Here is a 27857-nt window from a genome sequence, read left to right as displayed (position 1 = left end):
AAATGCCTCCACAACTACCAGGCAATCGAGATTTTCCACCTTTCCACTTGTTGGTGGAGTATGCTTCGGAGGGAAGAAAAGCCTTGGATGGAAATTTGAATTGTTTATTTGCGATCAGAGTGACGAATCGATGTGTATTTGAAAAGATGTTTGAGAGGCATTGTAAATCATTTGATGGAGAGTTGGCCAAAATATTGATGGAAAAGAGGGAACAAGTTAGGAATTTGATGGAACAAAAAAGTTGTAAGTTTGTTATTTTCAAATGGGAAAATGTTGATGGTTGAAAAAGATAATGAAGAATTATATAACAAGATTATGGAGTATGTGAGTGTCTTGGTTGGATTGGTTTGGGATTTGTCAGCTCCGATGGTTGATGATAAGGAACAAGAGACCAAACAGGAGGAGAAATCAAAGAAATCATCATCTGGAAACAGAGCATCTTCAAGTGGAGGTGCTGGAGTTATGGTTCGTGAGGAAGAGGAAGAGGAGGAGGAAGAAGTGAAAGTTGATTCCAAGACACTTCCAATGTTAAGCAAGTTGCAGTTCATTTCTGTATATAATTGGTGGCATAATTCCATCAAGGTGGAAAGCAATGATGCCCTATATGAAATGCTAATGATGCTCAGTACTGCCAGTGTTTCTTTGTTAAACTTTGCAAATGAAAGAATGGTATTTGACAAAAAGCAAGCACTTCAATTAATTTTGAGGTCAGCTTCATTGTGGAAGTTTTGTGCTGAAAATGTTGCAGTTCAATTCAAGACAAATTATGGTGGAATGAAATTTACTCAGAGTAACTCTGTCGACATGTGCAATATGATGTATTGCATTACAAGAGCCCAAGCTCAGGAGCTGGCCATTAGAATTGCTCTAGAAAAAGAGTTGACATCTCTGGAGTCTATTGCCAAACTCTCAATGTTTGTCCACGAAAAGTATAAGGAGGCTATGAAATATGTCAAGTCAGAGGAGCCAAAGCTCAAAGTCCATTTATTACTTAAGGTTTCATTTTACAATATTCTTTCTCATGTATATTCAGCATTTGATTATAACAAGAATGATGAAAATGGAAAGGCCATGAAATTAATGGAGGAGGCCTCCAAGCTTTTTGAAAATTCAAAGAGTATTTACAAAGAATATTCTAAAATGTTATTCACTCAATTTGACAAGGCAAGTTTGGAAAATGAATATAAATTAGTGGAATCAGAAATTCAAAGATTTACCGAGAAGTATTCACGTGAGAATTCTCTCGTGTACCATCAATCTATGCCATCAGAGGTTCCTGATCTCCTTCCAGCTAAAGAAGTTGGAGCAGTGAAAGAATTTGAAATCCCAGAACCTCACGAAATATGGAAAGATGCAGAGGCTGTATATAAGAAATTCGAGCTAAAGGATTTGGATCTGAAACAATTAGTTTCAGAACAAAATACCGAAATTACTCCACAAATACAACCTGTAGAGGATGGAAACTTTACACACGACTTTGAAATTGTGGAGCATGTTCAAGTTCCAGAAAAATTCTTGAAAAATGCAAACCAACCAAAGAAGAGAAAGAGGAATGACGAAGATACTACAGATGGCCCTTCTCTATGTATAATTTTGTAAATAGTATTTATAATTGATTTCTATTTACAATAATTTTATTTTACAGAACTATTTATACCTAGCAATTGGATCATGTTCAATATCCTTGTGACTTCTCCTCTTTGAGTATCTGTCATTGTAATAGTCCATTTCAAAATCATCTCTACGTTGTTGACGTCTCTTCTTCCTTCTCTTCTTATTCTTCTTGCTCTTCTTCTTTTTCTTTTTGGATTTCTTTTCATCTTCACTATCAGAGGAAGAGTGGTGACGTTTCTTCTTTTTGGATTTCTTGGATTTTTTGGATTTCTTCTTATAAGGACCAATAAGACAATTCATAATACTTGTTGGAAGAAAGGAACAGCAACAAGCACAACATTTACACGTCTTGAACATTAGGCCAAATAGACCACATCTCCACAAAAAGACAAAGATTACAGGAGTTGCAATAATACCAACTATTGAGGCAACCCAACCAATAATGTAGGAGGTACATGAGCTTGAATTGAGAACAATACAGACCACATCGAATGGGGAGTTACATTTACATTGACCTAGTGAGTGATCTCCTTCTGTTTCCACTTTTCCTGTTTGTTCTCCACTGCTTTCCATTGCATTTTCATAAGCGTAATCCTTTGAGTCAAAGGTAACTGTGATATCTTGAATTTTTTCACCATCAGAAAACAACAGAGTTACTTTGCACTGATTGGTTGTGGCTAGTTTCTGCTCTGATCTAACTTGAAAGGTTAATTCTTTCTTATTAGATGCATCTACAAATACTGTTTGTTGAACAATTGTAAGAATGTTGTCACTGCATTCTGTTACTGTTACAACGTAGGAACAACCATTTGCGCCTTTGTTTTTCACACTAACCAACATTTCACCTTCTTTGGAAAGGGAAGTAAATGTTTTAACATATGCTTCTGAAATTTCAGCTGCACTTTTGGTTATTAGAAACTTTACATTTTCACCATTAATATACAAATTGATCTGAGAATTAGTATCTTCATCCAAATACTTTTCTAATACATTTCCTGTATTGGTTTTGTTAACAGCAAATGATCCAAAATTCGAAACAATATATTTTCCAGATTTTAGGCCTGATTTCATTAATTCAACGTCTGCAAGTCTTAGATCTTCTATTTGATTTGCTAGACAAGTAAGTGCTGGTCTTGAGCATGCATTTGGTTGGTTTCTGAACTGAGCATATGACACACCAATTTTATCGCATTCTGAACCACTTAAGGTAACCATTGATTTGTCAATAAACATCCAGTTGGCTTGGCCGTTGACCACTATTGGACTTGTTTTGGGAGAGCTTGGAATGAATAGATACTTGCTTTCATAAAGTGGGACTGATTTGTAAGCAGAGAAGTCCCCTTCAAGCTCTACTCTTCCTCCTTTTGGCAGTTGGGCTAACTTAGATGATGGTGAAACAGTGACTTTTCCAATATCATCAAACCCAGTTTCACCTATGAATACTGATATTTCAAATGACATAACATAACCTTCTATTTCATAAGCATCCCAGTAAACTTCTCCCAGACGTAAACAGTGAGCAGAAGACTTCATTTGCATAAATCCACAATTAAGAGCGCCTCTATTAGACGCTGAACTGTCCCCGAACATTTGTCCTACTGAACAGGAGCAACAAAAGCCTTGGCTATCAGGTATTTTGTTTCCTTGGCTATCCTTTACCCAACCACAAGTTGGAGCTGCTGATTTTGAAGAATCATCACAAGTTGGAACAAGAATGTCATCTTTGTAAATTATGCTTTCTGTTGGTTTTCCGTTAAACGTTTTCACATACAATAGAGGATACACAGCCTTCGGAGCTGACTTCTGAATAACAATCTTAATAGGCCTTAGATTAACTTTTTCTCCCTTTTCATTCACAGTGTCTGATAATTCTACTAACATCGATTTTTGATTTCCAAAGGCTAAAGATATTTGAACTGCAAGTTGTGTTGTGCATGAGGCATCGGTGCAGCTGACAACTTTTGAGGACAAACTGTAAACATTAATGCTGCAACACAGAATCAATAAAAAAGCAATGCCGTATCTGAACATTTTTTAGTTTGATACTAAATTGGTGATTAACAATTATTAAGGAAACTTCTTTTTTTGGAGTAAAACATAAAAAAACAAACCAATATGAGTGCACAACCAACTGTTGAACAACTTCTTGCCCTAATCCAACAAGAGAGAGAGAAGACCAAAGTTATGGAGAATGAAAAGACCAGGCTTAGGAATGTTCTTACAGATGAAAAGAAGAAGCAAGAGCACCTTCAGCAAGCTTGCTCAAAGGTATCAATCCAGAAAGATCAAGCTCAAAAGGAACTTGATAAGGTTAAATCAAATAAGTTGTCATTAAGCGAAAAAGAAAGTGCTTATGTTGATCAAATAGAAATTGCCTTGGCAGATGTTCAATATGGCGACATGAGTTTGGGTGATTTGAATAGATTGGCATCTATCTATCTCAATGAACTCACAAGAGTCAACTCCATGATTTCCAAGTTAACCAACAATAATATTAACTTATAAGATATTACAATCAACAAAGAGAATATAATAAATAATGTACATTTATAATACAATGAAATTGTAAATAATATTTACAAGTACAAAAAGTATTCAGACTCTTGCTGAGTCAGCACATCATGTCTCTTGTGACACATTAAATTTCGTGAGTTTTCCAAACTCTTATCAAACCCATCATCATTAGAAACAACAGTTGCTGTAGAATACGATGATGATTGCTGACTATTATCCTTGATCATATTCGCCACATTTGATCGACTGCTATTAAACAATTCAAGTTTCAAAGCTTCTAAAAACACTCTCTTCTCCTCTGTCAAGATAATGTGATTATTCTTAATATCAACATGGAAGGAAGCAGCAGTAGTAGTAGCCATACAATTATTATTGTTGATCATGTATCGGAGTGATGATGTACTCTTATGAGGAGTGGAAGAGGCAATGAATCTATTCACGAGTCTGAGTCTATTAATGTTCATCATCTTCTATTAGGAATTGTGTGTGATTGGTTTGGTTCGTTAGTTGGTTGGTTGTGAGAAAACACTCGATATCGTTGTTGAGTTGTTTTTTTGTAGTTATTTGATCATGAACGTGAATTTTTAGAATGCTTTTTAAACATTGTTATCTAATTTTCCGTGCCTGGCACAAAGATAGCAATTAAAAATTGGCGAAAATTCCAAAATAAAAAACGCGAGAGTTTACAACTGTGCCAATTAAGAAAATTTGGCTTTCAAAACAATTAGGGCACTAAGAAGACGAGGCTGAATTTTCCATCATCATGCCACATATCGATTAGATCAGAGCGCTGAGTTGTTGCATGTGTGGTGGGTACCTTTTGAGGATGACGAAGATAAGGTCCCTCACTAAGCACAGAGAATTGAAGTGGAAATCAGGATTACAATAAGGATCACATCATAGATGATGCAAAGATGACGATCCCTAATGTAAACCTGCACGCGACTTGCCATAATGTTGTATACAACAAAATATACAAACCTTTGTTGAATAATAGGTAATGAGGTTCACACATCTTGTGTAATATCTATTTAGATTCAATCTCTTCATGGGTTGTCTGGCTAAATTCTATTCTCTTGGATTCGAATATCATATTGAATCAATCTCTCATGAGCACATACGCTTCAATATATCTGATCGAGTCTTTGTGCATGCATCTTGAAGTCCGCGTGAGACAATTATCAATACAACTCACTATTGTTACCTGGAAATCCTTCACATGACCATGTGGTCAGTTACATTTCTCATTATTACAGTCGACTGGATTCTTCTTGTTTGAATTCTAACAACTGTTGTTTGGCCTGTTTTTTTGATGGTTTGGTTCACAACTTGTTTAAATAACTGGTATTGACTGTTGCTCCACCAGATCGTAAATGGTAATTTTCTAATTACTTTCAATTGCCATTATTGTGTTAATTGAATGATTATAGTTTTGCTCCTATATTGTATATCTATTCCGTATCTGTTGTTGTTGCAAAATGTTAACAATAACGAGGATGAATTAAATTGTAATGGATACAAAACAAGATGAAGGTAACCCATCACTATGATGTTTCTGTTTTCCTTCCAACAAAATAACAACCACTGTCACACAATAACCAAGAAAACAACACTTCTTTTTAATCATCGGAAGGTATTACTTCTTGAAATCGAAGGAAATTAACAGAAGGTGACCCTGCAACATTGCAATCAAAAATCGTAACACACTATCCTCTCCCATCCACCCTCCTAATCATCTCTCAAGAAACAAGTGGAAGTGAATAAAATCGTACTACTCTTCGTATCTTTCATTTTCAACAGTTTGAAAAAAACAAAACAACGACAAACAATTTTTACCATTAAAATATGAAGCAAATTATCAGTTCAACAAGTTCTGTAGTAATGATGATGATCTTGATGATCATTCTCGGAGTTTGTAATGCTCAAAAGACATATTCAATTGCTAGTATTCAATCAGACGTTACACTCAGTGCCAGTTCATGTGCTGTTTCAGTTGTGGAAACTTACAGCTATCAATTCACTGGATCCTACTCAACTGTTGCTAGAGCAGTTCCTTATTCAATTGCTTCTTCTATTGACATGAGTTCTGTTAGAGTTGATGTATTGACTGGAGGATATTCATTGTCATCTAAATATGTCTCAGCTCAACAAGATTCTAACTTTATTGTTGCTAATTTCTTCCCTTCCACTCCAAGCACACTCACCACTACACTTACCATTCGTTATACATATAGTGCTAATGGACCAATTAGAGTTAATTCTAATGTAAGTATTGATTGATTTTCACACATGAAATTTTGTAACACATCATAGAAGCAAAATTATGTCTCCTATTACTATAAGGAAAGCTCACCAATTGGCATGCTTACTTCAAAGTTCATCTTCTCTTCTGATGTCAATCTTGCTAACAATGTAACTACTTCAGGAGGAAGTGCTGTTGTCAATGGAAAAACTGTCACCTTCTCAACTGGTGCTATCAGTTCCAATATTGCTTATCAACCAACTGTTACTTTCAATACTGTTGGTGATCAATTCTCAAAGTGTAATGAAGGACTCCCACTCTTTGCTATTGTTGTCATTGTCATTGTAGTTGCTATTTGCATTTGTTGTTCAATTATTTGTGGTATCATTACTGCTTTCAGAAATTGTGTTATGGATGTTCTTGGTATTCGTAGAGCTGGATATGGATATGTTGGAGAAAGAACTGCCTTTGTTGGAGGTGGTAGCAGTAGTGGTGGTAGAGGAGGTTTCACTGGTACTTCAGGATTTGCCAATTAAGATCTTTTAATTAAAAAAATCAAATTTCTTTGAAATTCAAATTGAAAATTCGCGTTCTGTAAATTTCAAAGCAATTTTCAGCAATCACTCTCTTATAATTTGAGAAGAAATGAAGCATTAAGTGTTGAGTTGGTTCGTAATGTGGATTGTGTGATTAGAAAATTTTCAAAGCAATCATAAAGGGCTCAATTTTACAAAATCGTAACTCAACTAGAAGATGTTTTTCCTATTTGGTTTCCTGGAAAACAATATTATGTTTGTAGAGTAAGGGGAGCTTTTGAATTCATGTATTAGAAGTGTTACTATTTTCACACCTGCACTCCGGCAAAGGAGAATTTAACTCCGAACGAGTCATGTTCCAGCAAACCAAATCATAACTTGCCTCCTCATTCAGGAAAAAAAAGATCCAAGAGGTATCACATACAGTAACCATGGTACCTCTTCTTCGACAACATACTACCACAACAAATCCTTTCGGAATTTCTCATGGTGTGAGATTGTTCATCATTTCCACACTCTTGATACTTTTCTTCACATTTCACCAGTTCAATAATGGCAATAACATGTTATCAGAAACAGGAGTAACTATCAGCAGTGTGCATGCTGCTGTTGCTCCTTCCATGAATCCATACTTGTTCCAAGACCATACTCTCATAAGACAAGAATCATCCATTAAGGCAAGCCATGTGAATGAACAACAATCTGATTACAAAAGACCAGATTCTGTTCTGTATCAACATTTGAGAGATGCTATAGACTCACAGAGTTCACATAAGAGAAGTTTTCAAAAACAGAGAGCAACCTCTAACATCAAATTAAGAGTTATTGGCGATGATGATACTCCAACTCTCTACACAGGACCAAAAGATGGATGTGGTACTGCTGATATGCCAATTGTTTTTACTGACTTGTGGTGCTCTAAAACAAATCCATTTGCTGGAACTCCTGAAATATTCTCAGATGTTCAAGTTGTTAACAAAGGAGAATTTCAGTACAAATGTGGTGGAATTGATTCACCTTTAGAAGATGATTGTAAAGGTGTAGTTGCTATTAGAGCTGTTGATTCAAGTAATGGACGTAAATCCTTTGGCCGTCTCTTTCAATTTTATCAAAATGGAAGAGTTGTCATGGTTAATACTAAAGATTTCTATAATGGTGGTTTTACTATTTATTACAAGTATCCTGGTTATAGAGAACTATTGAAAGGAGAAGTATATGGTTCAGTGACTGGTATTGGAGATGACCAAGATCAAATTGCCCTAGTTCAAGTAACTAAATATGGAAAGTTAAACATTAATGGAGTGTTTAATTTTTATCAGGTAGAATTTTACAGATATTGGTTCTACAGTTTGGATGATAATGTCAAACAAGTTCTGGATTTGAAAATGTTCAGAGATACTCAAACTCAAAATGTTTACTCTGTTGGTGTTCTCAAAATTATTGATGACGGTCAAAAACCAAGATATCAACTCATTTTCATTAGAGGTACTGTAATGCATCAGAATTACATGACAGTTCCATTGAAATGGGATGTAGAAAGTGATGAAGATTTCAGAATTGAAACTTTTATTCATTTTGGTAATTTTTCAAAGACAGCACCAATGAGAATTCAAGAAACATTTTTTGAAAGAAATCATTTGGCTAATTCAAGATCTCTTATTATGATATACACTTCAAAGCAAGTTAGAATTGTAGAGTTCCAAGATTCTTATAGAAAGATTGATTTGGTCAATTCAGATAATTTAAATACTTTTTATCAAGCTCCTGAGGGATCTTCCATTACTGTTGCCTATCCAATTCTTGATAAATTGAGAAAGCCAATCAAACTCTCTTTGCAAACTACATGTGAGAATGTAGAATTTCCACCTTCTCAAAATTTATATATTGGTCTGGGCTTGAAGAAACAAGGTGAAACAAACGAAAGGTATTCCTTTGTTTTACATCACATTCCAGAATTTGTCAATTATAATTTTAACTTCAATGAAGGAAACACAGCTAATAGACCACAAACTTTCAATTGTGGAGCCAATCAACATTCGAATAATGGTAAATGTTTGGACAATATTCAAACCATTACTGAAATGAATGATGAAGTTGAAATTATCAAATCAAGTTTCATGGACATTAATCAAACAATGAATGGTATTTCTGCTTATAACGAAACTAGACACTTGAATCCATCTGTCATTTGCCAATTTGACTATCTGAAAGGAGGACAAATTGACACTGATCAATGTATGGAAGATGCCTCAAAAGCCAGATGCGAAATTGACATTTTCACAGGAGCATTCACTCAACAGGAAGATTTATTTACCTTCTTCTTTGGTTACTGGCAAGAAAATATTTACATTTCAATGAAGAAAAATGTGCAAGTTCTTGCAATTTCACTCAATTTAACCTCATCCACTCCTGATGATCCTTCCTTAATTGAACAAGGATACGTGGCCATGACCAATAATGTTAATGATTTCTTAGCACTTGGAAAGGTAATTGATTTATTCGTTTCAGAAAACAATCAATTCCTCTTCCTTTCCATTACTAGAAAGAGATGGGAAATTGAAGCCAATGACAGATTCAAACTTGTCTGTGATACTTTAAAGACAGATCCTGATAATGTCTTTTTGAAATCATTCTCAGGTGCATGTAATCAAGCCCCTCCACGAGATTTCAATGAAAATCAATTTGCCATGTTATCAAGCTCATGTTTGAGAGGTAATTTGTGTAATCTCTTCAGAAGCACATTGGTAGTTCCGTATACTTTGACAAATCCAGGAGATTTCATTTATAGATCGCTTACTAGAATACCATGTCTTGTGGAGAGCTACTGTTTGTCTGGAATTAGAATTCCATGTCCAAGTGGTTACATTTGTCCATACATTCAAATGCCATATCCATTGATGTGTGATGGAGAATTTGGAAAACAAACATGTTTCGGCAGTAGTTTATGGAGAAGTGAGGATTGTCCAGATGGCACCATCTGTACAACAAAATATGAACGTCCTTTACCAGTTCCTCCTGGTTACTATATTAAGAAATTGAAGGTTGGTGATACTACTCCATATTTCACTGGAATTGAATCATGTAAGGAAGGTGATTATTGTAACATGGCCAGACAAGTAGTTATTATGGAAAATGGAACAACCACAGATAATCTGGATTGTCCAGAAAATACCTATTGTTTAAATGATACAGTTATTGAACCATCTCTCTGTGAATTCAAGAATGATTCTATGGATTATTGTCCACCTGGATCCTACAAGAAGTCACTCTGTCCAGCAGGTTTCTACTGTGAAAACACTCATACTATTAGAAACTGTTCAGAATCTCAATATTGTCCAGAAGGATCCTTCACCTACAAGCTGTGTCCAGAATCTTACTATTGTCCAAATGCCAGTTTGAAAATCCTATGCCCAGCTGGTTATTATTGTCGTGAGGGAAGTATCAAACCAACTGGTTGTTCATTCTTTTCTAATTGTCCAAAAGGAACAAAAAGTGATAGAATGGAATTTGGTGGATTGGCCATGGTTGTCATTATCATGATTATTATTGCAATTATTTATGTTTCTTATGAAGCTGCTTTCAGATTTTATGTTAGATATAGTTTGAAGAATGTTAAGAAACATAAGAGAACTAAATTGTTCTTGAAAGATGTTAATGAAAATTCAAATTTGTTGGCAAGTGACAAACCGTCTGGTTTTAGAACTAATCAATTTACTGTTGATATTGGTTTCAAGGATTTGGGTCTTACATTGAAAGGTTCTGGAAAGAGAGTTTTGGATAGTGTCACTGGTGAAATTAAACATGGCAAATTGACAGCTGTCATGGGTTTATCAGGAGCTGGTAAAAGTACTTTCATTACCACACTCTCAAATCGTGCCTATTATGGAACTCAATTAGGTCAAGTATTCGTCAATGGAAAGAGAGACAACCTTTCGAATTACAATAGTAAGCTAGGTTTCGTCCCACAAGATGACATTATGATTAGTTCTTGCACAGTAGAAGAAACTTTATATTTTTCAGCAAAGACCAGACTTGATGCAAGTACACCATCTAAGGAAATTGACGCCATTGTCAATGATGTGATTCATGTTTTGAATTTACAAGATGTTAGACATGCCATAATTGGAGATCAAGAAAAACGTGGAATTTCAGGAGGTCAAAGAAAGAGAGTTAATGTTGGCATTGAATTGGTTGCTTGTCCAATTGCAGTCTTCCTTGATGAACCTACTTCTGGTTTGGATAGTAGTTCATCTATGGAAGTCTGTCAATGTTTACAAGAAATTGCCAAATCAGGAATGACAGTTATTACTGTTATCCATCAACCTAGATATGAAATATTTAACATGTTTGATAATTTACTATTGCTAGGAAAGGGTGGTAAAACTATTTATCTTGGACCTGTCACACGAGTTGAAGAATACTTTGAAAAGGAATTAGGATTTCCAAAACCTAATGGAACTAATTTGGCTGATTTTGTAATTGATGTTTCTGCAGGTTTAGTTCCATGTCAGAAAGATATAGAGTTTGAACCTATCTCATTACCAGAAGTTTGGGAAATGAAGAAACACTTATACGAAGAAGAAACAACAACCGAAACTAGTAGCGAATCTTCAATTAATGATCAACCAGAACAAGTTCAATTCAAAAATCCAAGATTTTCCTATTTTGCTCAATTCTGGATGTGTTTCAAGAGAAGTTTCACTCAAATTTTGAGAACTTTGCCAAGTTTAATTTTGGACTTTTTCTTAATTTTCCTTTGTTCAGCATTCTTGGGTCTTGTTTACCATAATAAGGTATATGTTGGTCCTCCACCAAAGGGAATTTATGAATTATGTCCAAGTGGTTTACAAGAAATTTGTAAACAACCTGTTGATGATCCAGTTGCTGCCACATCTTCACTCATGACACTTGGCATGGCTTTGATGGCTGCCATGTCAGCACTCAGAGCATTTGGTAAGGAAAGTTTAATTTTCAATAGAGAAAGTCAAACAGGATTAAGTACCTTCTGTTATTTCTGGGCTAAAGATTTATCACTTTTCATTGTAAACTTGATTGCACCAATTGTCTTTTTAACAATTTATTACACTGTAGTTTCACCAAGAGCACCAGTTTATGAATATTATTATGTTCTATTACTAGTTTATTGGACATCATATGGTTTAGGATATCTAGTTTCGATTATAGTTCAACCAGGAATAGCTCAATTGACTGCTGTTGTTTTAGTTTTCATATTTAACACATTCAGTGGATCAACAACACCTCTTCCTTCATTGAAAGCCATGTCATTCCCTATCAATATCATGCCATGGATATCTTTCCTTACCTACAGTCATGAAAATGCCTATCTCATTGAAATTACCAAATATAGTGATATCTATGACATTTCAACAAGTTTGAAGAATATGGGATATGAAGAGAATGAATTGGGAATGACCATTTACATGATGGTTATCTTTGGTTTAGCTTTCAGAATTTCAGCATTTATTGCACTTGTCTGTGTGAAACCATCAAGTTATGTCAATTTGGCCATTAATGCAACTCAGAATTATTTCTCAACTGGATTACGTCATGCAGTTAAATGGCTCAAGAATAGAATGAAAAGCAAATCCTCTGAAACAGAGTTTGATTATGCCTAAATCATTACAATAAAAATATATCTCTATTAGACTAGATCATTACAATATTGTGGCGGCGCCAATATTTGAAAAGAAACAACCAAAAAAAAATGCAATTCACACCACCTGGAACTTTTCTCTTCTGTCACTCATCAAATTACGTCATTCAGCAACAAGATGGTGGCAATAAATTACTTCACATTGATGAGAATCAAAATATTTTACAAGAATGGACAATAACAGAAGGACAAGGTTATGCATCATTCCACATGGACACAGAAAGCCATTTATTAGATTCCACATGTGTCCAGGGAATAATAGTTTCCGATAACAAGTTATTCCTTTTCAAAGATCAAAAAATTGAAAATATTGACATTGGCAATGAACAGGTTTTTTATTGTGTTGGAATATTTGATGGACATGCTCTTCTTGGTACGCCAACCAGATCTGATTTTCTATTAGTTGATTTTACATCAAGGAAATTCGAAACTAAAAAGATTGTACTTGATAAGGATCTTCGTGAGAAACTTACGTGTTTTATTCCATGTGAAAATGTTCAAAGCTGCAGAAAGTATGCAGTGTGTGGCTTGTATTATCAACAATTCTTTTATTTATTCGAAAGGGAAAAGAGAGAATTTGAAAAGTTTATTATTAATGATACTTCAATGTTTTGCAGTGTAATTTCCAATGGTTTTACAAGTCATAAATTCATTCCATATAAGCAAGATAAGACAATACAGGCAATGGTTTGTGGTGATAGAAGATTGGTAGAAATTATATTCGATTCGAATAATCAATTAAGCGTCATTGATCATTTACCATGGCAAAGTGACATTAATTATATTGGACTTTCAGAAAAATATGGAATTATCCTATTCTGCAATTCTCAAATTCTGAGTTATAAACCAGCTCCTAAAAACTCTCCAATAGAAAGTGGCAAAATTCAATGCATTTTGGAGAAGAATTCTTTCTATCCAAGAGAAGAAATTATTGGATGGAGTGAAAAATCAAATTCTATATTGGCTTTCAAAGGTTTAGATTGTAATGCTATTCATATTGATGATAATGCAGTCAAACAAATTCCTTACTGGACTAGAGAGGAAATTAATCGAGAATTCTCATTTAAAACCTATCAATTGGGGAAGGAACATCCAAGCATTACTATTCAAAGTAAGGATGAGTTGAAAAAACACTTTCCTTCATTTAGAGGAGAATACATTCATGCTATTGATCAATCAGAAAAACTCTCAAAATTTCACATCACTCGAGGAATCAATTGCAAGACCAAATATCCAAAATTATGCAGTGAAAATTATATAGAAATGACAAGTGTGAAAGAGTTTTCTAATTACTTGGGTGCACCACTCTATACAGGTTCAGATGACTATGGGTTCGTATATGATATTGAAGATGGTTGCTTGAAATATGGAATGTGGAGAGAAAGATCAAAAGGAACATCTTTTATTGGACGAAAGACAGATCATGCCTTTGGTATTTTAGAACCAAAAAAATCCAATATAGAATCTGAAGAAGAGCCAAAGGTTGACTTGAATGAAGATTGGTTATGTATGATGGAAAGTAATGAAATTCAAGTAGATTCTGGAAAGTTAAAAGTTATTGATTTCACAACTGATAGAGAGGACGAAAGTGCCTTAATTGAAAATGTTAAAAATGGTGTCTGGACAGCAACTCAATTGAATCCACGTTTACCAAAACAAATTTTACTCTACAACAATGAATATGCAAAAGATCATCCAGAAATTGAGAAGGATTGGGAAACTCCTGGAAATATCTTTGACTCTGATTTTGACCTTTTCAATCAGGAAATTCGTCATGGATGGCATGTCTCAAATATTATTGGAATTGATCATGGAGTTGGAATTATTGATGGTGATAAATTCGAAGATGCATCTCTTTTCAAGAATACGAAACAAGAAAGTATGGATTGGTATGAGGTAGTGAATGGAATTTTGAACGAATCATCTGATAAGCAATTAATACTATTCCCGTATGGATTATTTTCAATGTGTGGAAATGGTGATGGAGCTTATCCATGTCTGTACAAGATTCATCAAGGAGAGGTTGTTGCTGTTAAAGTTGCCTTTTCGAATTACAAACCTCCAAGAGTTAGATAAGAATTAATATAAGGTTTAGTTCCATGAAAGTTAAACAGTTTCTAATCTTATTTAATATTGAAAATTCCCTTAAAATACAAATTGATCTAGTTTGTTTTTTCTTCTTCTTTTTGACTAAACATTGGATAGATAGAAAAGAATGCAAGTATTAGAACACCTAAATCCAGCAAAGCAGAAAGTAAAGACGGTTTTTCAGGTTTTTGATTTGGGTCCTGCCTGACAGTAGTCATGTCAATATTCAACTCTTCTTCATTCATTTTCTCAACTTCAACATTTGAAATTGCATCTCCACAATTCACAAAAGATCCTTCACTAATTAATTGTTCTTTTAATATTCCTCTTCTTTGTGAAAAAATGTCAATTGCCAATTTTGTCTCATTATGCTGCAATTCAGCAATTAAATCACCATAACCTACTTGATCTCCAACTTGTTTATGCCACTTGTTGAATTGAATATTCGAAATTCCACTTCCTACCAATGGCACTAGTACTTGAACTATTTCCTTTTCTTTTTCTGTGGTTTCTTCTGAAGATGATGCATCATTAAATCTTGTGCATGATTGATGAAATAAATAGACTCGTGATGAGTTATATTTAAATGATGACGAGAGATTACTCTTGATCGCTGATCTGGTCAATCGAAGCATTTTTTTTGATTGATTTCTAGATATCATTACTATAAATCAAAACCCAAGGATTACGATTGTGTTGGAGTAGTAGATACCTGTGAATCAAAATAATCCGGATGGAACATCTGTGTTGGGAATTTATCTTTGTAAAATTATTAAAAAATGCAACAAGATGAAGGGAGAGTGATTTTTAATGTAAGTGATGGAATTTATTCATCATCAAAACAAGAAGAAATTCACCTCCGAGAACAACAACAATTATTAACTAGAAAATTTAAAAGACAATCACAAAATATGCGGAAATTTATAGAATCGAAAAGTAGATATTTGGAATATGTTGATTTTCATGTAAAAACCTCTTCTACACTTCCTGTGTTTTGTCCTATTGAATTGATACGGGATGGTATAATGTTTGCTGAAATTATGGAAAAGTATTGTGATAGATTTTGGGTTGATAGTGGAGATACTATCATTAACTTTATTCCATTAGAAGCTGTTTGTGTAAAAGATAGAGAATTACTATTGAGACTAATCTCTGTTTATAATGGCATGTTTGCTGCAGGAAGTGAAGAATTGAGAGGAGACAAGGAAATTGTAAGAGCAATGTTAAAGTCAAAGTTTCAAACATTCCATGTTTTGGAATTTCTAGCAGATAAACTTGCTAGTGATATTGAGTTTATTCTAGAAATTGTGGAGTCGGATCATAGATATCTTTGCGGAGTTGATGAAGACCTATTGAAATCTGAAGATTTCATGTCAAAAGCTGTTCAGAAATCGATTTATTCCATTGAAAGTGCAGATGAATCATTATTGTACAATGAAGAATGGTTTAAGAAAGTGTTACAAGAAAATAAGCATGTTTTTTTGGCTGTTAATGATATAGATATACTAGGTTATCATATTGAAGATCCCTACAAAAACTCAAAATTTGAAGACCTCCCATTTGAAATAAGGAATGACAAGTGTAAAATGATACAAGTACTTAAAACCAATGGCTATTGTTTGAAATTTATTTCTGATCAGTTGAAACTCGATAGAGAAATTACTTTATGTGCTGTTATTAATGATGGCTTGAGTCTTGAATTTGCAGATGAATCTTTCAGAAAAGATAAGGAAATAGTTGAAAAGGCTTGTATTTCCAAGTCACAGAGTTTTCAATTTGCGCATAAGAGCCTGATGGAAGATCCAGAATTTGTTTTGAAACTTATTGAAATTGATCATTGTATATTCAGTTTGGCTTCCATTAAGTTGAAATCAGATCCAGAATTTTGCTTGAGATATTTATCAATAGATCCAAAGTTGCGTAAAACTTTAGAATGCTCAGAGCTTGGAAGTAATAGAGAATTTATTATGGACGCTTTACAAATAATTTGTGAGAATAAGCCGTATGACTGTCTTTTCGTGGATTTACTGAATGAAAAATTACGTAATGATAAGGAATTAATATTGATATCTTTAAGAGTTGATATTGAAAATTATGAGTTTATTTCTCCACAACTCAAGCAAGACAAGGATATTCTATTATTCATGGCACAAAAATGTAGAAAAATTACTGATATAGAAGTGCCAGAATATATGAAAAATGATAGAGAATTCGTGAGAGCTCTGTTATCTAACGATAGGTGTAATGATGGTTGGCTGGAAATTATTCCACCACACTTTTTGGAAGAAGAAGCTTTGGTCGATGAAATGTTAAATAATCATCCATCACTAATTGAATGTTTTCCACCAGAGAAACAATTAGACCTCATCAGAAAACACCCAGTTTCTTTAATTTATTCATCCTCTGAGATGCAAATTGAACTGATAGATCTGCTCATTGAAGTTATGCAAAAATACCCAAACTACTTTGACTATATTGATCATCAGATTCAACAAGCTATATATGAAAAAGATAAGCAAACTGTTGTGGAAGTTTGTAAGAAGAATACATATTTGATTCAACATTTGGCTTTGAAAGTTAAATCAGATCCTGAAATAGTATTATCATGCATTAACAAATTTGAAACAGCATTTCAATTTTATTCATTTGTACCACACGAAATTATGGAAGATTGGGAATTCAACCTGAGAGCTGTTCGGTCATGTGGATTTTTATACCATTACTCAAGGTTTACTGATGAAACTCTAGAACTTGAAGCTCTAAAACAATGTGGATATTTTTCACTTGAATCACTGGATACAATGCAAGCTGAATATATTAAGGACCTACTCTTCAAGAGAATGAAATTGAGCTATTCTTCAGATTTCTACCTTCCCAAATACTTTACAACCCTTGATTTTCTTTAACATGCTCACCTACCACAAATGGCAAGTGCAAGATCTTTATCACTGAATTTCACCGTAAAAGATTGATTCTGTCAAGGCATCATAATCAATAGACAAAAAAAAAGATGTTAACACTTTCTGCAGCAGTCAATTCATCATCACGAATTTATTGTTTTATAATTCTGTTGTCCTGTTTAGTAATACATTATGCAGTAATATTAACACAAGTAGAAGCGCAAGACGTAATCAACAGCAAAAACCTCTATACATTTGGAGATTTTAATAGCAATGGTTTTGGTGCATTAACAGTACCAACATCAACCTATCCAATTTCTAATACAATCCTACAGAAATTACTGGTAAATAGTACGGAATCATGGAAATTAGCGAGTGGCATTGAAAGATTTGATGTTTCACACAGTGTTCAACAATTGGTCAATCATCATCATGCCATGTTTTATATTTTAGAATATTACAACACAACAACTAATAATTCTCTAGGACAATATGTATTTGTGTCTGGTAGTAATGAAAATGGACAAGCTGCAGTGCTCAATCCTCCTGCAATCATGTCAGAACCAGGTAAGATTTAAGTTAGTTTAGTTTGTAATCCCTTTTGAAATAATCCATAGAATTAATTTACATTTACACTGATGCTGGTAAGGCCAGTAATCCATTTTCAAGTAGTAGAAAGATAGCATACATGAGCTGTATTCGTTCATGTATAATATTGACAAGTGATGGATGGGTTTATTATCATAACACAGGAGGCATTTGGGCAAGATTATTCTCTTTCACTCAATACACAGATCCAGACACTTCCCAAATTTTAACAAATGTCAAGTTTGTATCTGTGGCGATTGGTGGATACTATACATGTGAAACAATATTTGCAGTAACCAATTATGGACATGTATTTAGTTATGGATGTCATAATCTTGGGTTAAGAGGTACTCCACTTAGTAATAGTGAATATATTCCCTACATGATTCCATCACTCAGAAATATTACAACAATTTCATCTGGTCAAAGACCAGGTAATGCTGAAGTTGGAAGAACTGCAGCTGGTGCCATTGATATAAATGGTGTTTTATGGACATGGGGAAGTAATTATTATGGATTGTTAGGTTGGAACTCAACAGTCAATGCTACAAGTGAGTTTCCACAACCTGTGACTTTACTTCCGTCCAAAGTGATAAGAGTAGTGTTTGGATATGGACATGCATTGGTCACATTGGATAGTGGAGATGTTTATGGTTTTGGAGATAATACCTACAAGCAATCATATCCAGACTCCTCAATAACATCAATCTATGTCCCAACGAGAATTAATATTACTGAAAATACCACAGAGTGCTTTGCTGCTGGATATTCGTCAGCATGTTTACTCAACTCTGGCTACATGGTTTCGTGGGGTTATGTTAATTTTCTTGGACATAGCTCAACACCAAATTACGATAAGGTCACCATGGTAAATGATGCTCAAGTAATTATGGCAAGAATTTCAAATGTGCATGGTTTGACAATAACCTCAGATGGATCAGTGAATGTTTGGGGAACTAGCAATACCGCTTCCGTGTTGACTTTGGGAGAGGAACGTGCTATTAGATATCCAAGAAAGCTTTCAATTTCGTCATTTGCCTCTGGAAATGTCACAGTCTCTAAAATCGTTGGTGGAATATCGTGTATGTTTGTTTTCTCTAAGTTACACAATGAAACAGGAAATTTCAATGCTCTAGATTATTGGGGAGATTGTAGTAATAGTTTGAATTTTGGAGTTCCATCATTGACACCAAAAAGTGCCCCTCAAACCTTTGTAGACAAAGACATTTCAACAATAGATATCAGACATAATACTGCCATAGCATTTACAAATAGTGGAGAAGTGTATGGTTGGGGTCTTTCTTCAGCATTTAATGGAGTATCTTCGAACATCAATAGTCCAGTATTATTTGCAAATGATGTAAAAAAGGTAGCTGTTGGTAGTGCAAATACTTATGTACTATTTAACAATGATACATTGTGGGGAATTGGTGCAAACAATTATTATCAGATGGGATTAGGAAGCTCTGCACCCACAAGTACCTTCACTTCCTTTACTCAAATTAATACCACTTCCTTCTTAACTCCTGATGAACAAATTGTTGACATTAGGGCAGGTCAGAATAATGTTTTCCTTTTAACAGATAGAGGAAACGTGTATGGATGTGGTAGGAATGGAGGGTCTGAGAGATTTATTTCAAATAGTGGATTAGAAAATCAGCCAACTTTTGTAAGAATGAATGGAAACATCAAATTTAGGAAAATGTATATTGGATTTTACACTAACTTGTTACTAATTTCCACTACAGGACAATTTTATTATGTCTACGGATCACCAATTAAACCTAGTTTACCAATAGGTGATTCCTATGTTGTGGATATATGTGATTATTCTGGAAGATTTTATATTATTAGTAGAAAGGGTAATCTGTATACTGCAGGAATTAACAATGCTTATGAAACAAATCCAAGTCAAGGATTTTCTACCACAATTTCAACACCTGCACTGTATCCAAGACAATACTTTGATGGAATTCCATATTTGACTGCTTGTTCTGATGGTCGTGCAGCAATAGTTACTAGAGAAGAGTATACATGTTTTGGTGTGAATTCTACAGACCCTTCTGTTTGTTCTTCACATGGCCATTGCCAATCTCCAAATTCTTGTCTATGTGATGAAGGTTATTCTGGTTTGACTTGTTCCAATTATACATGTAATTCAATTTCTCCTTCCAATTCAACAGTTTGTTCTGGCAGAGGACTCTGTATAGCTCCAGAAACTTGTTCTAATTGTGCTGATTCAATTGGTACCTATTGTCAGTATTCTAAATGTTATGGAATTTATGCCAATAATGGTTTAGTTTGTAGTGGAAATGGAATTTGCAACGGACTTGACAAGTGTGATTGTAATTTTGGCTTTTATGGTAATAGATGCCAATATAGATCTTGTTTTGGATCACCACCTACATCATCTCTTTCTCTAAGAACAACAGCTGATGTTTTCTGTACTAAAATCAACAAAATATTAAAATAGGCAGCAGGACTTTTACTAAGGTATTCTCTATTGATAGTTGAATCTTCCTTAATTATTCAAAATTTGATTTTAGCCATTTCTGCTCTTTCCCAACCAAGAATTTAATTACTATTTTCCTTCTCCATTTCATTACCAAACATGATACAGTTTATTCTGGTTTTTCATTGGATGCACGAAGTTTTCCAAGCAATCTTCCAGTAACAGCGTCATCTACTCCATAGGAATTCCATTCACCCTTCAATTTACATCCATTTCTCAACAAACAAATTCCTAGCATGCCCTTAATTTTCTCATCTGATGTAGTTGTAGCCATAAAACATTCGTCATGATATTTACATCCATAGTAATAGTATTGGAATTTGCATGATTCAAAAATACTGCCACCAACTTGAGAATAGGTTTTCATACAGTCAACTCTACAAGCAACACAAGAAGTGTCGATTGGTTCCCACATTTCTTGTTTTTCTTGTTGGCGTTTGTAATCTTCATCTTGTTCCTTGAGAATACCTTTCTTGCTTGTAAGAATTCTTCTGTTTGGAAGAGCCTTATTGCTAGGGCCAACTGCACCGTCAAATGTAGCAATTGATTGGTTGATGATTTCTTGAGCTGTCATATTGTTAACATCTTTTGGAGTCTTCTTGGTTTCGATTGGAGCAGGTTTTTCGTTTTCACTCTTTCCAATATCTCTTGTTTCACGAGGTTTAACGTCTGAGACTCTCTTGTTGGTGTTGTTTGGAGAGGAAACAGCTTTAGAATGGAGTTTTTTGTTGGAAACCTTAGTTTTAGCATGTTTGTTGTTATTGGAAACCTTATTATGGACCGAATGACCAATTCTTCCTCTCTTCTCTGTTTTTTCATGGGAAATCTTACGAGCTACTTGTCTTTTAACTAATCTTCTCAACATCTTGCTGTTTCTTCTTCCTCCACGAGTAAGCTTTCTGTAAACATTCTTTCTTCCTGCTTTAGTTAACTTTACAATATGTTTCTTATTCATGAGTGAGTTCAGCATTTCTTCATCTTCAACATAAAGAGTATGGATTCCAGAACCAACCTTGGAAGGATCACAATCTTGACCACCACATCTAACTTGAGAAACAACAATTGCCAAACAAATAAGAACTGCAAATATCAAATAGTTTAGTTTGACCATTTTTTTGAAATGTTTCACCACACGTTTTCGTGTTTGGATGATAGCAAAGAGAGACCATCAGTCCTCTTCTTCATGCAATTAGCCTAAACAATTATTTGTATAACTTCTGATCCAATAGAAATGTCGATTATTTGAGCTTCAACTTCCAGAAAAGAGATTCTAGCGGTTAACATACCAATGAAGAAAAGCGATACTTTGCAATTAGCCTAAATCTCATTCAAAATGTTGTAATGTGTCCAAGATAGCATGCTACGATTACGTTGCTAACCACATGCACTATTGAGTACTTGCCTTTTTGAGATTCAGTCAAGGTTCTGAATTGTGGTCTTCTATCGCAATTTGTTGTTGGTAACCTATTAGCCGAGTCGAAGAAAGGATGAGAATTAAACACATGTGTAAACTGAACGAAACATTAAGAAAATGAAAACAGCTCATGCCACCACACATGTGGTTAAAGTTGTTGTTTTACTTCTATTATCAACTAGTGCGCTAATCCATTCAGCTGAACTCTATTCGAAAGATGTCTTGGACTGGTCAGTTCACTATAATTTGCATCAATTTAAATGGAATGATTCGTATGTGAATTCTAACTATATTAGAAAAGGATATCTTTCTCCATCTCTTCCTATTGTTTTCATTCAACAACACTTGGTTGCTTTCATATGGAATCAAATCAGCCAAGAGTTTCGTATATCTTCCTTGGACGATTTGATAAGTATCATTAGGAATAATAATACAAGCATGGGCACAAACATCTTGAAGATTGGCATTGACAGACATCAAGTGTTGTTGTTTAGTAATTTACTCAAATATCATGGAATAGACATGGATGTACAAACAACTCACGAAGGAAAAAGTTATTCGATTTCTCCTTTCTTATTCTACAGACGAAACTGTCGACCAAGACATGTATTTGAAGACTTTGATGTAATAATTGCACTACCAGGAGATTTTTTTGATGTCATTCGTTATTATAGAGAATCAACTGGTAAGAGAAAAGTTTCATCTGAGAAACTGACAGAAAGTCAATGGAACGAAACAACCTTGATCAATCCGTCTGATTTTCTGCCAATCAAATTGGCTCCTTCCAATGTAGGTTATGAATATGATGTGTACCCTTTCTTCATGTTGGGAAATTCCACATTTAATCCCAAAAATTCTTACTACGTTTCGGATATAATTACATTGAATCAATATTTCGAATTTGGAAAGGTCACAACACAAGATCTTGAATTTATCAATTATCTATTACTTACCTATGGTAATTCTCCCGTCAATTTCACGTCAGATTCATTGGCATTTGACAAAATGATGCTAAAAACTCTTCAATTCCTAAATGTTTCTTCATTTCCTCAACAGTTTAGTCTAGAAAATGTTTATTCGAATTATTATTCTTCACAATATCACTTTTGCACTGAGAGTACATGTAATGATTATATTTCTGCCAATCAAGATTATTGGAATATTCCTACTCTCATTATTGTAACATTGTATTTTATTATCTTGTTTAGTTCAAGATTTTTCCTAAAGGATTCGTTTAAGAGAAGATTACTTGTTCCTTATTTACCTATTTCTATTTACTTTTTCGAGTTGACTCATTCATATTATTTTAACAAAGCTTGCTTACAAGTTATTAATTATATTCGAATGTTTGTCATTACTTGGATTATTGCAAGTTATGTCTTGACAGTTGTCAGATTTTACATGTTGAGAAATTTGTATTCATTGCTTAATAATCCACTTCTGGTCAATAAGAAAATTGGTCAAATATCAATTGTGAAAAGATTAGTTTCACCATTGAATTCAATTCTTTTGATTATTCTACTTTCGGCTATTAGCTCAGTAGTTTTTTCTCTTCATGGAATGGCCATGTTTTTTGACATTTTCATGTTTGAAGAGGAAGTTTTCTCAGTTACAAATATTAGTTTTGTAATTTACATTCTTGTGGGATGTTCATTGGGAATTGCAACTGTTATTGTGGATTGTATTGTGAATTGGAAAAAGATCAAGACGAAAGGTTTAGTCAGCTTTCTGAAATATGATGATCCATTTAAGGTAAGAGTGGATTTACTTTCCATGATTCTTCTGTTGATTGTGGCGATTATTCATGTTTGTGACCCTTCGAATCTGAGAGTTTATTTCTTCTTTGAGAGTGTCTTGTTTATTTTCATGTGTGGAGGTTTCGCATTAATATTCGAAACTTTTCACACCATTTTACGAAAGAGAAATCACCAAACCCTTTCAGAATTGGAAAATTTCCTCAAGGATGATAATTTCAAATTAATTTTCAAAGAATTTTCTTCCAAAGAGTTTAGTTTGGAAAATATATTCTTTTTTGAAAAAATTACTCAACTCAAAAAGCAATTCGGCAATTCCACATTAGAAATCTCAATACTTGATGAAATTAATGATGATTTCATTGCTGCCAACTCAAATTTCGAGCTCAATATTCCATCCAACACCAGACGTTCCTTCATGGAAATGAAAAAGAATGCAACAACCAATTCATCCACTGCCATCCAATTATACGAATTATTCTCTGATGAAATTATTGTTAATTTGAATGATACATTGAGTAGACTTGTAGAGACATCAGAGTTTCAACATTGGCATGAAATTTATCAAGTTCAATCGAGCAACAATGCTGCAAATAATTTGTAAAAGTAAAATTAAAATAATTGATCCTTAGAGGTCAGATAAGTTGGGAACAAAGTTATCCTGTCAACTAATTACATCAACACCATCCAGCACAGCTAAACATGAATTAATTTAATTCAAGTTAGTAAACTATCCAGCACAGCTAAACATTCCCCCAAATCAACATCATTACACTACTTACTAGGTAATTGCTATTATATTTACATTTATTTACAAATTTATGTTACATTATTGCTTATTTACCAACACAACCAAAAGCTCCTTAATTGAATTCATCGTTTCTTGGTTGTTTTTCATGTATTCATCTACCTTTTTGTGGTTCTCCTTTATCAATTCTGACATCATTGTTATCTTTTCATCAATAGTTGAATTGTTCTCTAATTTGCTTTTCTTTGAAATTGGATTGTGGAATGAGTTTTTTCTTTTTGGTGTTGTTGTGTCTGACTCTTGCTCACTGCTAGCTCTATTCTTTGCTCTTTCTTTCTTGTTTAGTTGGACTATTTCATTTCTTTCTTCTTTTGTTATCTCTGCTAGCTCTGGTATCTTTGTTAAATTCTTTTCATAAATTTCCCCTGAAAGATACTTATCATATTCCTTGTTTACAACAACAGAGGAAATATGGTCTAGAGTCAACAATTCCCACTCCATGTTTAGGCCAGATGTTTTTTGTACCCCGTTTGTATGATGGTGCACGCCTTCAAGCCTCAAATAATCTTCAATTGCATTAATGTGAGAATTGGTTTCCTTTAGTTCCTCTTTGTTGGTTTTTTCTTTCTCCATTTGTACAAACACTTGATATCCGTGTCTGTCAGGAAACCCCTTTTGAAGAGTTTTAAATTTAAAGGCTGAGTCAGACCGAATATTTGCAAACCTTGCCATATTCTTTGTTTTAACATTCTTAATTGTTACTAAGCTTGCAGAAGACGGAAAAGTAACATCAAAGCGCACTGTTGGAATTAATGGTGGGTCAGCTGGCATGGTTTGTTTTTTTTTGTCAACGGAATCATATAATGGTGTTGTTCAACAGAAAAAGATGTAAAAAATGAAGCAAAAGTGCACTGCCAGAAATTGGTTATACTATTGATCACTCCAAAAAGCTTAAAGCTGAAACAACAAGTCAAATTCCTTGTTGTTTCTTGTTAAAAAAGTAAGGCACGACGCACGTTCTATTGGTGAAACAACCCCAGTTCTTTTTGATGGAAAATTTCCAATCACAAAACGAAATGAAGAAAATCAATTTTAAGATAAAAGACTACAGCACCACAGGTTCCCAAGTTGTCTCCAACCTCAGGCCGTAGCCATTCATTTTCATGAAACAATGCAAATCAACGTTACACAACAACATTTAATTTAGCTTATTGAGATCTAATTCTACCCCATTTGCCAAGGAAATCTTTAGAGAAAATCTTAACTATTATTTAATTTACAATATCAATTACTAGTTTTTGATCGGATCATTCTTTAAAAAATCAAGAATATCCTTCTCAACAAAATAGAATAGCTCAGGAGAAATACTAGTCGAATCAATTCCACTATTCGATAGCTGATTGTTCCACTTGATAAGTGCTCCCTTAATGACTGGTAATACGTGTGGTGTGACTACTGAAATAACTGAAGATGTATAACTCGTAGAGTGATGTTTGGATATTGGTTCCTCTCCCTTTTCATAGTTAGTTAAGAACTTGTCGAATAGTTGAACTGCTAATGAAATAATTTCTGGTTTTGTAATATTCGAGAACATGTTTTCCAATTTAGCGTCAGATGAAACTGAATTTGTTCTAGCTCTTCTTGTAATCTCTCCAGCATGTGAAACCATATTTTTGAATTTTTGTTGTTGATCAAAAGCTCTACTTGCCTTCTTGAACATTTGAATTTGTTTCCAACAAGAAAGACAATCTCTAGAGAGTTGATCCTGTGCCATATCTGTTATCTTGTCAAAATGAAGGAAATTATCTAACAATTTTCGATAGGTTTGATAAATTTGACTTGTTGATTGAGCTTCTTTCAGTACTTGTTCAGTGTGAACTGATTTCTCTTGTAATTCACAAAATAACATATCAAGTCTTTCCTTCTCTGTTTCCAAAATATTAATAGTCGATGAAACTGATTGTAACATTTTAAGTAATTCTTCCACCATTCTCAAACTTTCTTCCTCAAATTTGGAAATTTCAGTCTTTGTCCTCTTTTGAATTTGAAGTTTTAATTTCTCTGCGCTTCTATGAGTATCGTGGAATGATGGATCCATTGCAACACTTGGAAGTATATCACTTGTTGATGAACTCTCATCATTACTACTAGCTCCCTGATTCATATAATTAATAACTCTCCACATTGAATCACGAAACATGGCAATATATCTGTATTTTGATTGAGGATTTGAGTCTTGAACTTCACCAACATTGATAATAATTGGCATTTTGTGTCCAAGTTTATGTTTGGCCAATAAATTTCTTGGTTTTCCAATAATTGTTCTATTTCTATGTTTGTTATATCTTGTTAAAATTTGTTGATGGTATTTGGCATAACTTTCTGGCATTAAAACTGCCACATTTACATTCTTATCAATAACTTCCTCTTTCGAATAGCCAAACAATTTCTCTGCCTGTGTATTAAAAGCAGTAATTATTCCATCAGCATCACTCACAACACAAGCATCAGTAATACTCTCAATAATTGCTCCAATTCCCTCCTTAACACTCGACTCTTCACTTCCAATAATTTTAGAAACATATTCATACCAATCCACATAATCACTTTCAGTTTTAAAATTCACATAAATTGGTTTTTCAAAAAACAATATAATAGTATTGTTTCTATTGGTCAATTCTTTTGCTGACATTAATTTAATATCCCTGTGAAGTGTTGACTTGGTTTTTGGTGAAAGAGATGAAATTAATTTACCATTATTCGAAACTCCACCAATAAACGAATTAGAATGACTCAACATTCCACTATTATTATTACTATTATTACTATTATTATTATTATTATTGGAATGATTTTCATAATCAGCAATAGCCATCTTGATTATTGCCTCATCTTTCAATCTATAAATTTCAACAGAATAAACAAAATATGTATTATTGCTGCTATTGCCACTACCACTATTCGAAACTCCACCCCCCATTAAATTTCTTGATGATGAAGAAGCACCAATTAATCGACTTCCAATGGAAATGGAAGTGTTGAGTACTTCCTCTCTCGTAATGACAAAGAGACGTTCACTCCATTTATCATCAAAGGTTGTTTTAACTTTGGCTATTGTATAACGAAGAAAGTCTTTTCGGAATGGCATTTGTTTCGTCTATTTTTTTTTAAATAGTTTAAATTAGACTATTTGGAATGGGAAACTAAAATGGTTATTGTTTGATAGCCATTTTCACAGCTTTCACTTTTATTGTTGTGTTAACTAATTATTTA

At 33.9% G+C, this 27857-nt stretch overlaps 14 protein-coding genes across 14 annotated transcripts; 8 read left to right on the top strand and 6 right to left on the bottom strand.

Annotated features, from left to right (window-relative positions):
* Nucleotides 1-270: 270 nt before the first annotated feature.
* Nucleotides 271-1599, top strand: NAEGRDRAFT_50940 (uncharacterized protein; the record flags this gene model as incomplete). The annotated part of the gene is made up of 1 exon (XM_002674397.1): nt 271-1599. The coding sequence occupies one exon, from the start codon at nt 271-273 to the stop codon at nt 1597-1599; it is 1329 nt and encodes a 442-aa protein (XP_002674443.1).
* A 48-nt stretch (nt 1600-1647) lies between these two features.
* On the bottom strand, nt 1648-3495 carry NAEGRDRAFT_70404 (uncharacterized protein; the record flags this gene model as incomplete). The annotated part of the gene is made up of 1 exon (XM_002674304.1): nt 1648-3495. The coding sequence occupies one exon, from the start codon at nt 3493-3495 to the stop codon at nt 1648-1650; it is 1848 nt and encodes a 615-aa protein (XP_002674350.1).
* A 234-nt stretch (nt 3496-3729) lies between these two features.
* NAEGRDRAFT_70403 (uncharacterized protein) lies at nt 3730-4119 on the top strand (the record flags this gene model as incomplete). The annotated part of the gene is made up of 1 exon (XM_002674396.1): nt 3730-4119. The coding sequence occupies one exon, from the start codon at nt 3730-3732 to the stop codon at nt 4117-4119; it is 390 nt and encodes a 129-aa protein (XP_002674442.1).
* Nucleotides 4120-4190: 71 nt separating this feature from the next.
* Nucleotides 4191-4592, bottom strand: NAEGRDRAFT_70402 (uncharacterized protein; the record flags this gene model as incomplete). Its single annotated transcript, XM_002674303.1, has 1 exon — nt 4191-4592. One exon carries the CDS (start codon nt 4590-4592, stop codon nt 4191-4193), a length of 402 nt encoding a protein of 133 aa, XP_002674349.1.
* A 1381-nt stretch (nt 4593-5973) lies between these two features.
* Nucleotides 5974-6906, top strand: NAEGRDRAFT_70401 (uncharacterized protein; the record flags this gene model as incomplete). Its single annotated transcript, XM_002674395.1, has 2 exons — nt 5974-6393; nt 6442-6906. The coding sequence occupies 2 exons, from the start codon at nt 5974-5976 to the stop codon at nt 6904-6906; spliced, it is 885 nt and encodes a 294-aa protein (XP_002674441.1).
* Nucleotides 6907-7337: 431 nt separating this feature from the next.
* NAEGRDRAFT_58732 (abc transporter family protein) lies at nt 7338-12573 on the top strand (the record flags this gene model as incomplete). The annotated part of the gene is made up of 1 exon (XM_002674394.1): nt 7338-12573. The coding sequence occupies one exon, from the start codon at nt 7338-7340 to the stop codon at nt 12540-12542; it is 5205 nt and encodes a 1734-aa protein (XP_002674440.1). The 3' UTR covers nt 12543-12573.
* A 58-nt stretch (nt 12574-12631) lies between these two features.
* Nucleotides 12632-14656, top strand: NAEGRDRAFT_50937 (uncharacterized protein; the record flags this gene model as incomplete). Its single annotated transcript, XM_002674393.1, has 1 exon — nt 12632-14656. The coding sequence occupies one exon, from the start codon at nt 12632-12634 to the stop codon at nt 14654-14656; it is 2025 nt and encodes a 674-aa protein (XP_002674439.1).
* Nucleotides 14657-14742: 86 nt separating this feature from the next.
* NAEGRDRAFT_70398 (uncharacterized protein) lies at nt 14743-15303 on the bottom strand (the record flags this gene model as incomplete). Its single annotated transcript, XM_002674302.1, has 1 exon — nt 14743-15303. One exon carries the CDS (start codon nt 15301-15303, stop codon nt 14743-14745), a length of 561 nt encoding a protein of 186 aa, XP_002674348.1.
* Nucleotides 15304-15693: 390 nt separating this feature from the next.
* Nucleotides 15694-17574, top strand: NAEGRDRAFT_70397 (uncharacterized protein; the record flags this gene model as incomplete). The annotated part of the gene is made up of 1 exon (XM_002674392.1): nt 15694-17574. The coding sequence occupies one exon, from the start codon at nt 15694-15696 to the stop codon at nt 17572-17574; it is 1881 nt and encodes a 626-aa protein (XP_002674438.1).
* Nucleotides 17575-18256: 682 nt separating this feature from the next.
* NAEGRDRAFT_80618 (ATS1 domain-containing protein) lies at nt 18257-20644 on the top strand (the record flags this gene model as incomplete). Its single annotated transcript, XM_002674391.1, has 1 exon — nt 18257-20644. One exon carries the CDS (start codon nt 18257-18259, stop codon nt 20627-20629), a length of 2373 nt encoding a protein of 790 aa, XP_002674437.1. The 3' UTR covers nt 20630-20644.
* Nucleotides 20645-20777: 133 nt separating this feature from the next.
* On the bottom strand, nt 20778-21779 carry NAEGRDRAFT_50935 (uncharacterized protein; the record flags this gene model as incomplete). The annotated part of the gene is made up of 1 exon (XM_002674301.1): nt 20778-21779. The coding sequence occupies one exon, from the start codon at nt 21777-21779 to the stop codon at nt 20778-20780; it is 1002 nt and encodes a 333-aa protein (XP_002674347.1).
* A 420-nt stretch (nt 21780-22199) lies between these two features.
* Nucleotides 22200-24440, top strand: NAEGRDRAFT_70394 (uncharacterized protein; the record flags this gene model as incomplete). The annotated part of the gene is made up of 1 exon (XM_002674390.1): nt 22200-24440. The coding sequence occupies one exon, from the start codon at nt 22200-22202 to the stop codon at nt 24438-24440; it is 2241 nt and encodes a 746-aa protein (XP_002674436.1).
* Nucleotides 24441-24665: 225 nt separating this feature from the next.
* On the bottom strand, nt 24666-25415 carry NAEGRDRAFT_70393 (uncharacterized protein; the record flags this gene model as incomplete). Its single annotated transcript, XM_002674300.1, has 1 exon — nt 24666-25415. The coding sequence occupies one exon, from the start codon at nt 25413-25415 to the stop codon at nt 24666-24668; it is 750 nt and encodes a 249-aa protein (XP_002674346.1).
* A 460-nt stretch (nt 25416-25875) lies between these two features.
* NAEGRDRAFT_70392 (uncharacterized protein) lies at nt 25876-27732 on the bottom strand (the record flags this gene model as incomplete). The annotated part of the gene is made up of 1 exon (XM_002674299.1): nt 25876-27732. One exon carries the CDS (start codon nt 27730-27732, stop codon nt 25876-25878), a length of 1857 nt encoding a protein of 618 aa, XP_002674345.1.
* Nucleotides 27733-27857: the final 125 nt, after the last annotated feature.

This window comes from Naegleria gruberi, assembly GCF_000004985.1.
Source record: "Naegleria gruberi genomic scaffold NAEGRscaffold_40, whole genome shotgun sequence".
Classification (NCBI taxonomy): Eukaryota; Heterolobosea; class Eutetramitea; order Acrasida; family Naegleriidae; genus Naegleria; species Naegleria gruberi.
The sequence above is the reverse complement of the archived record's forward strand: the minus strand, read 5'-3'. Positions and strand labels throughout refer to the sequence as shown.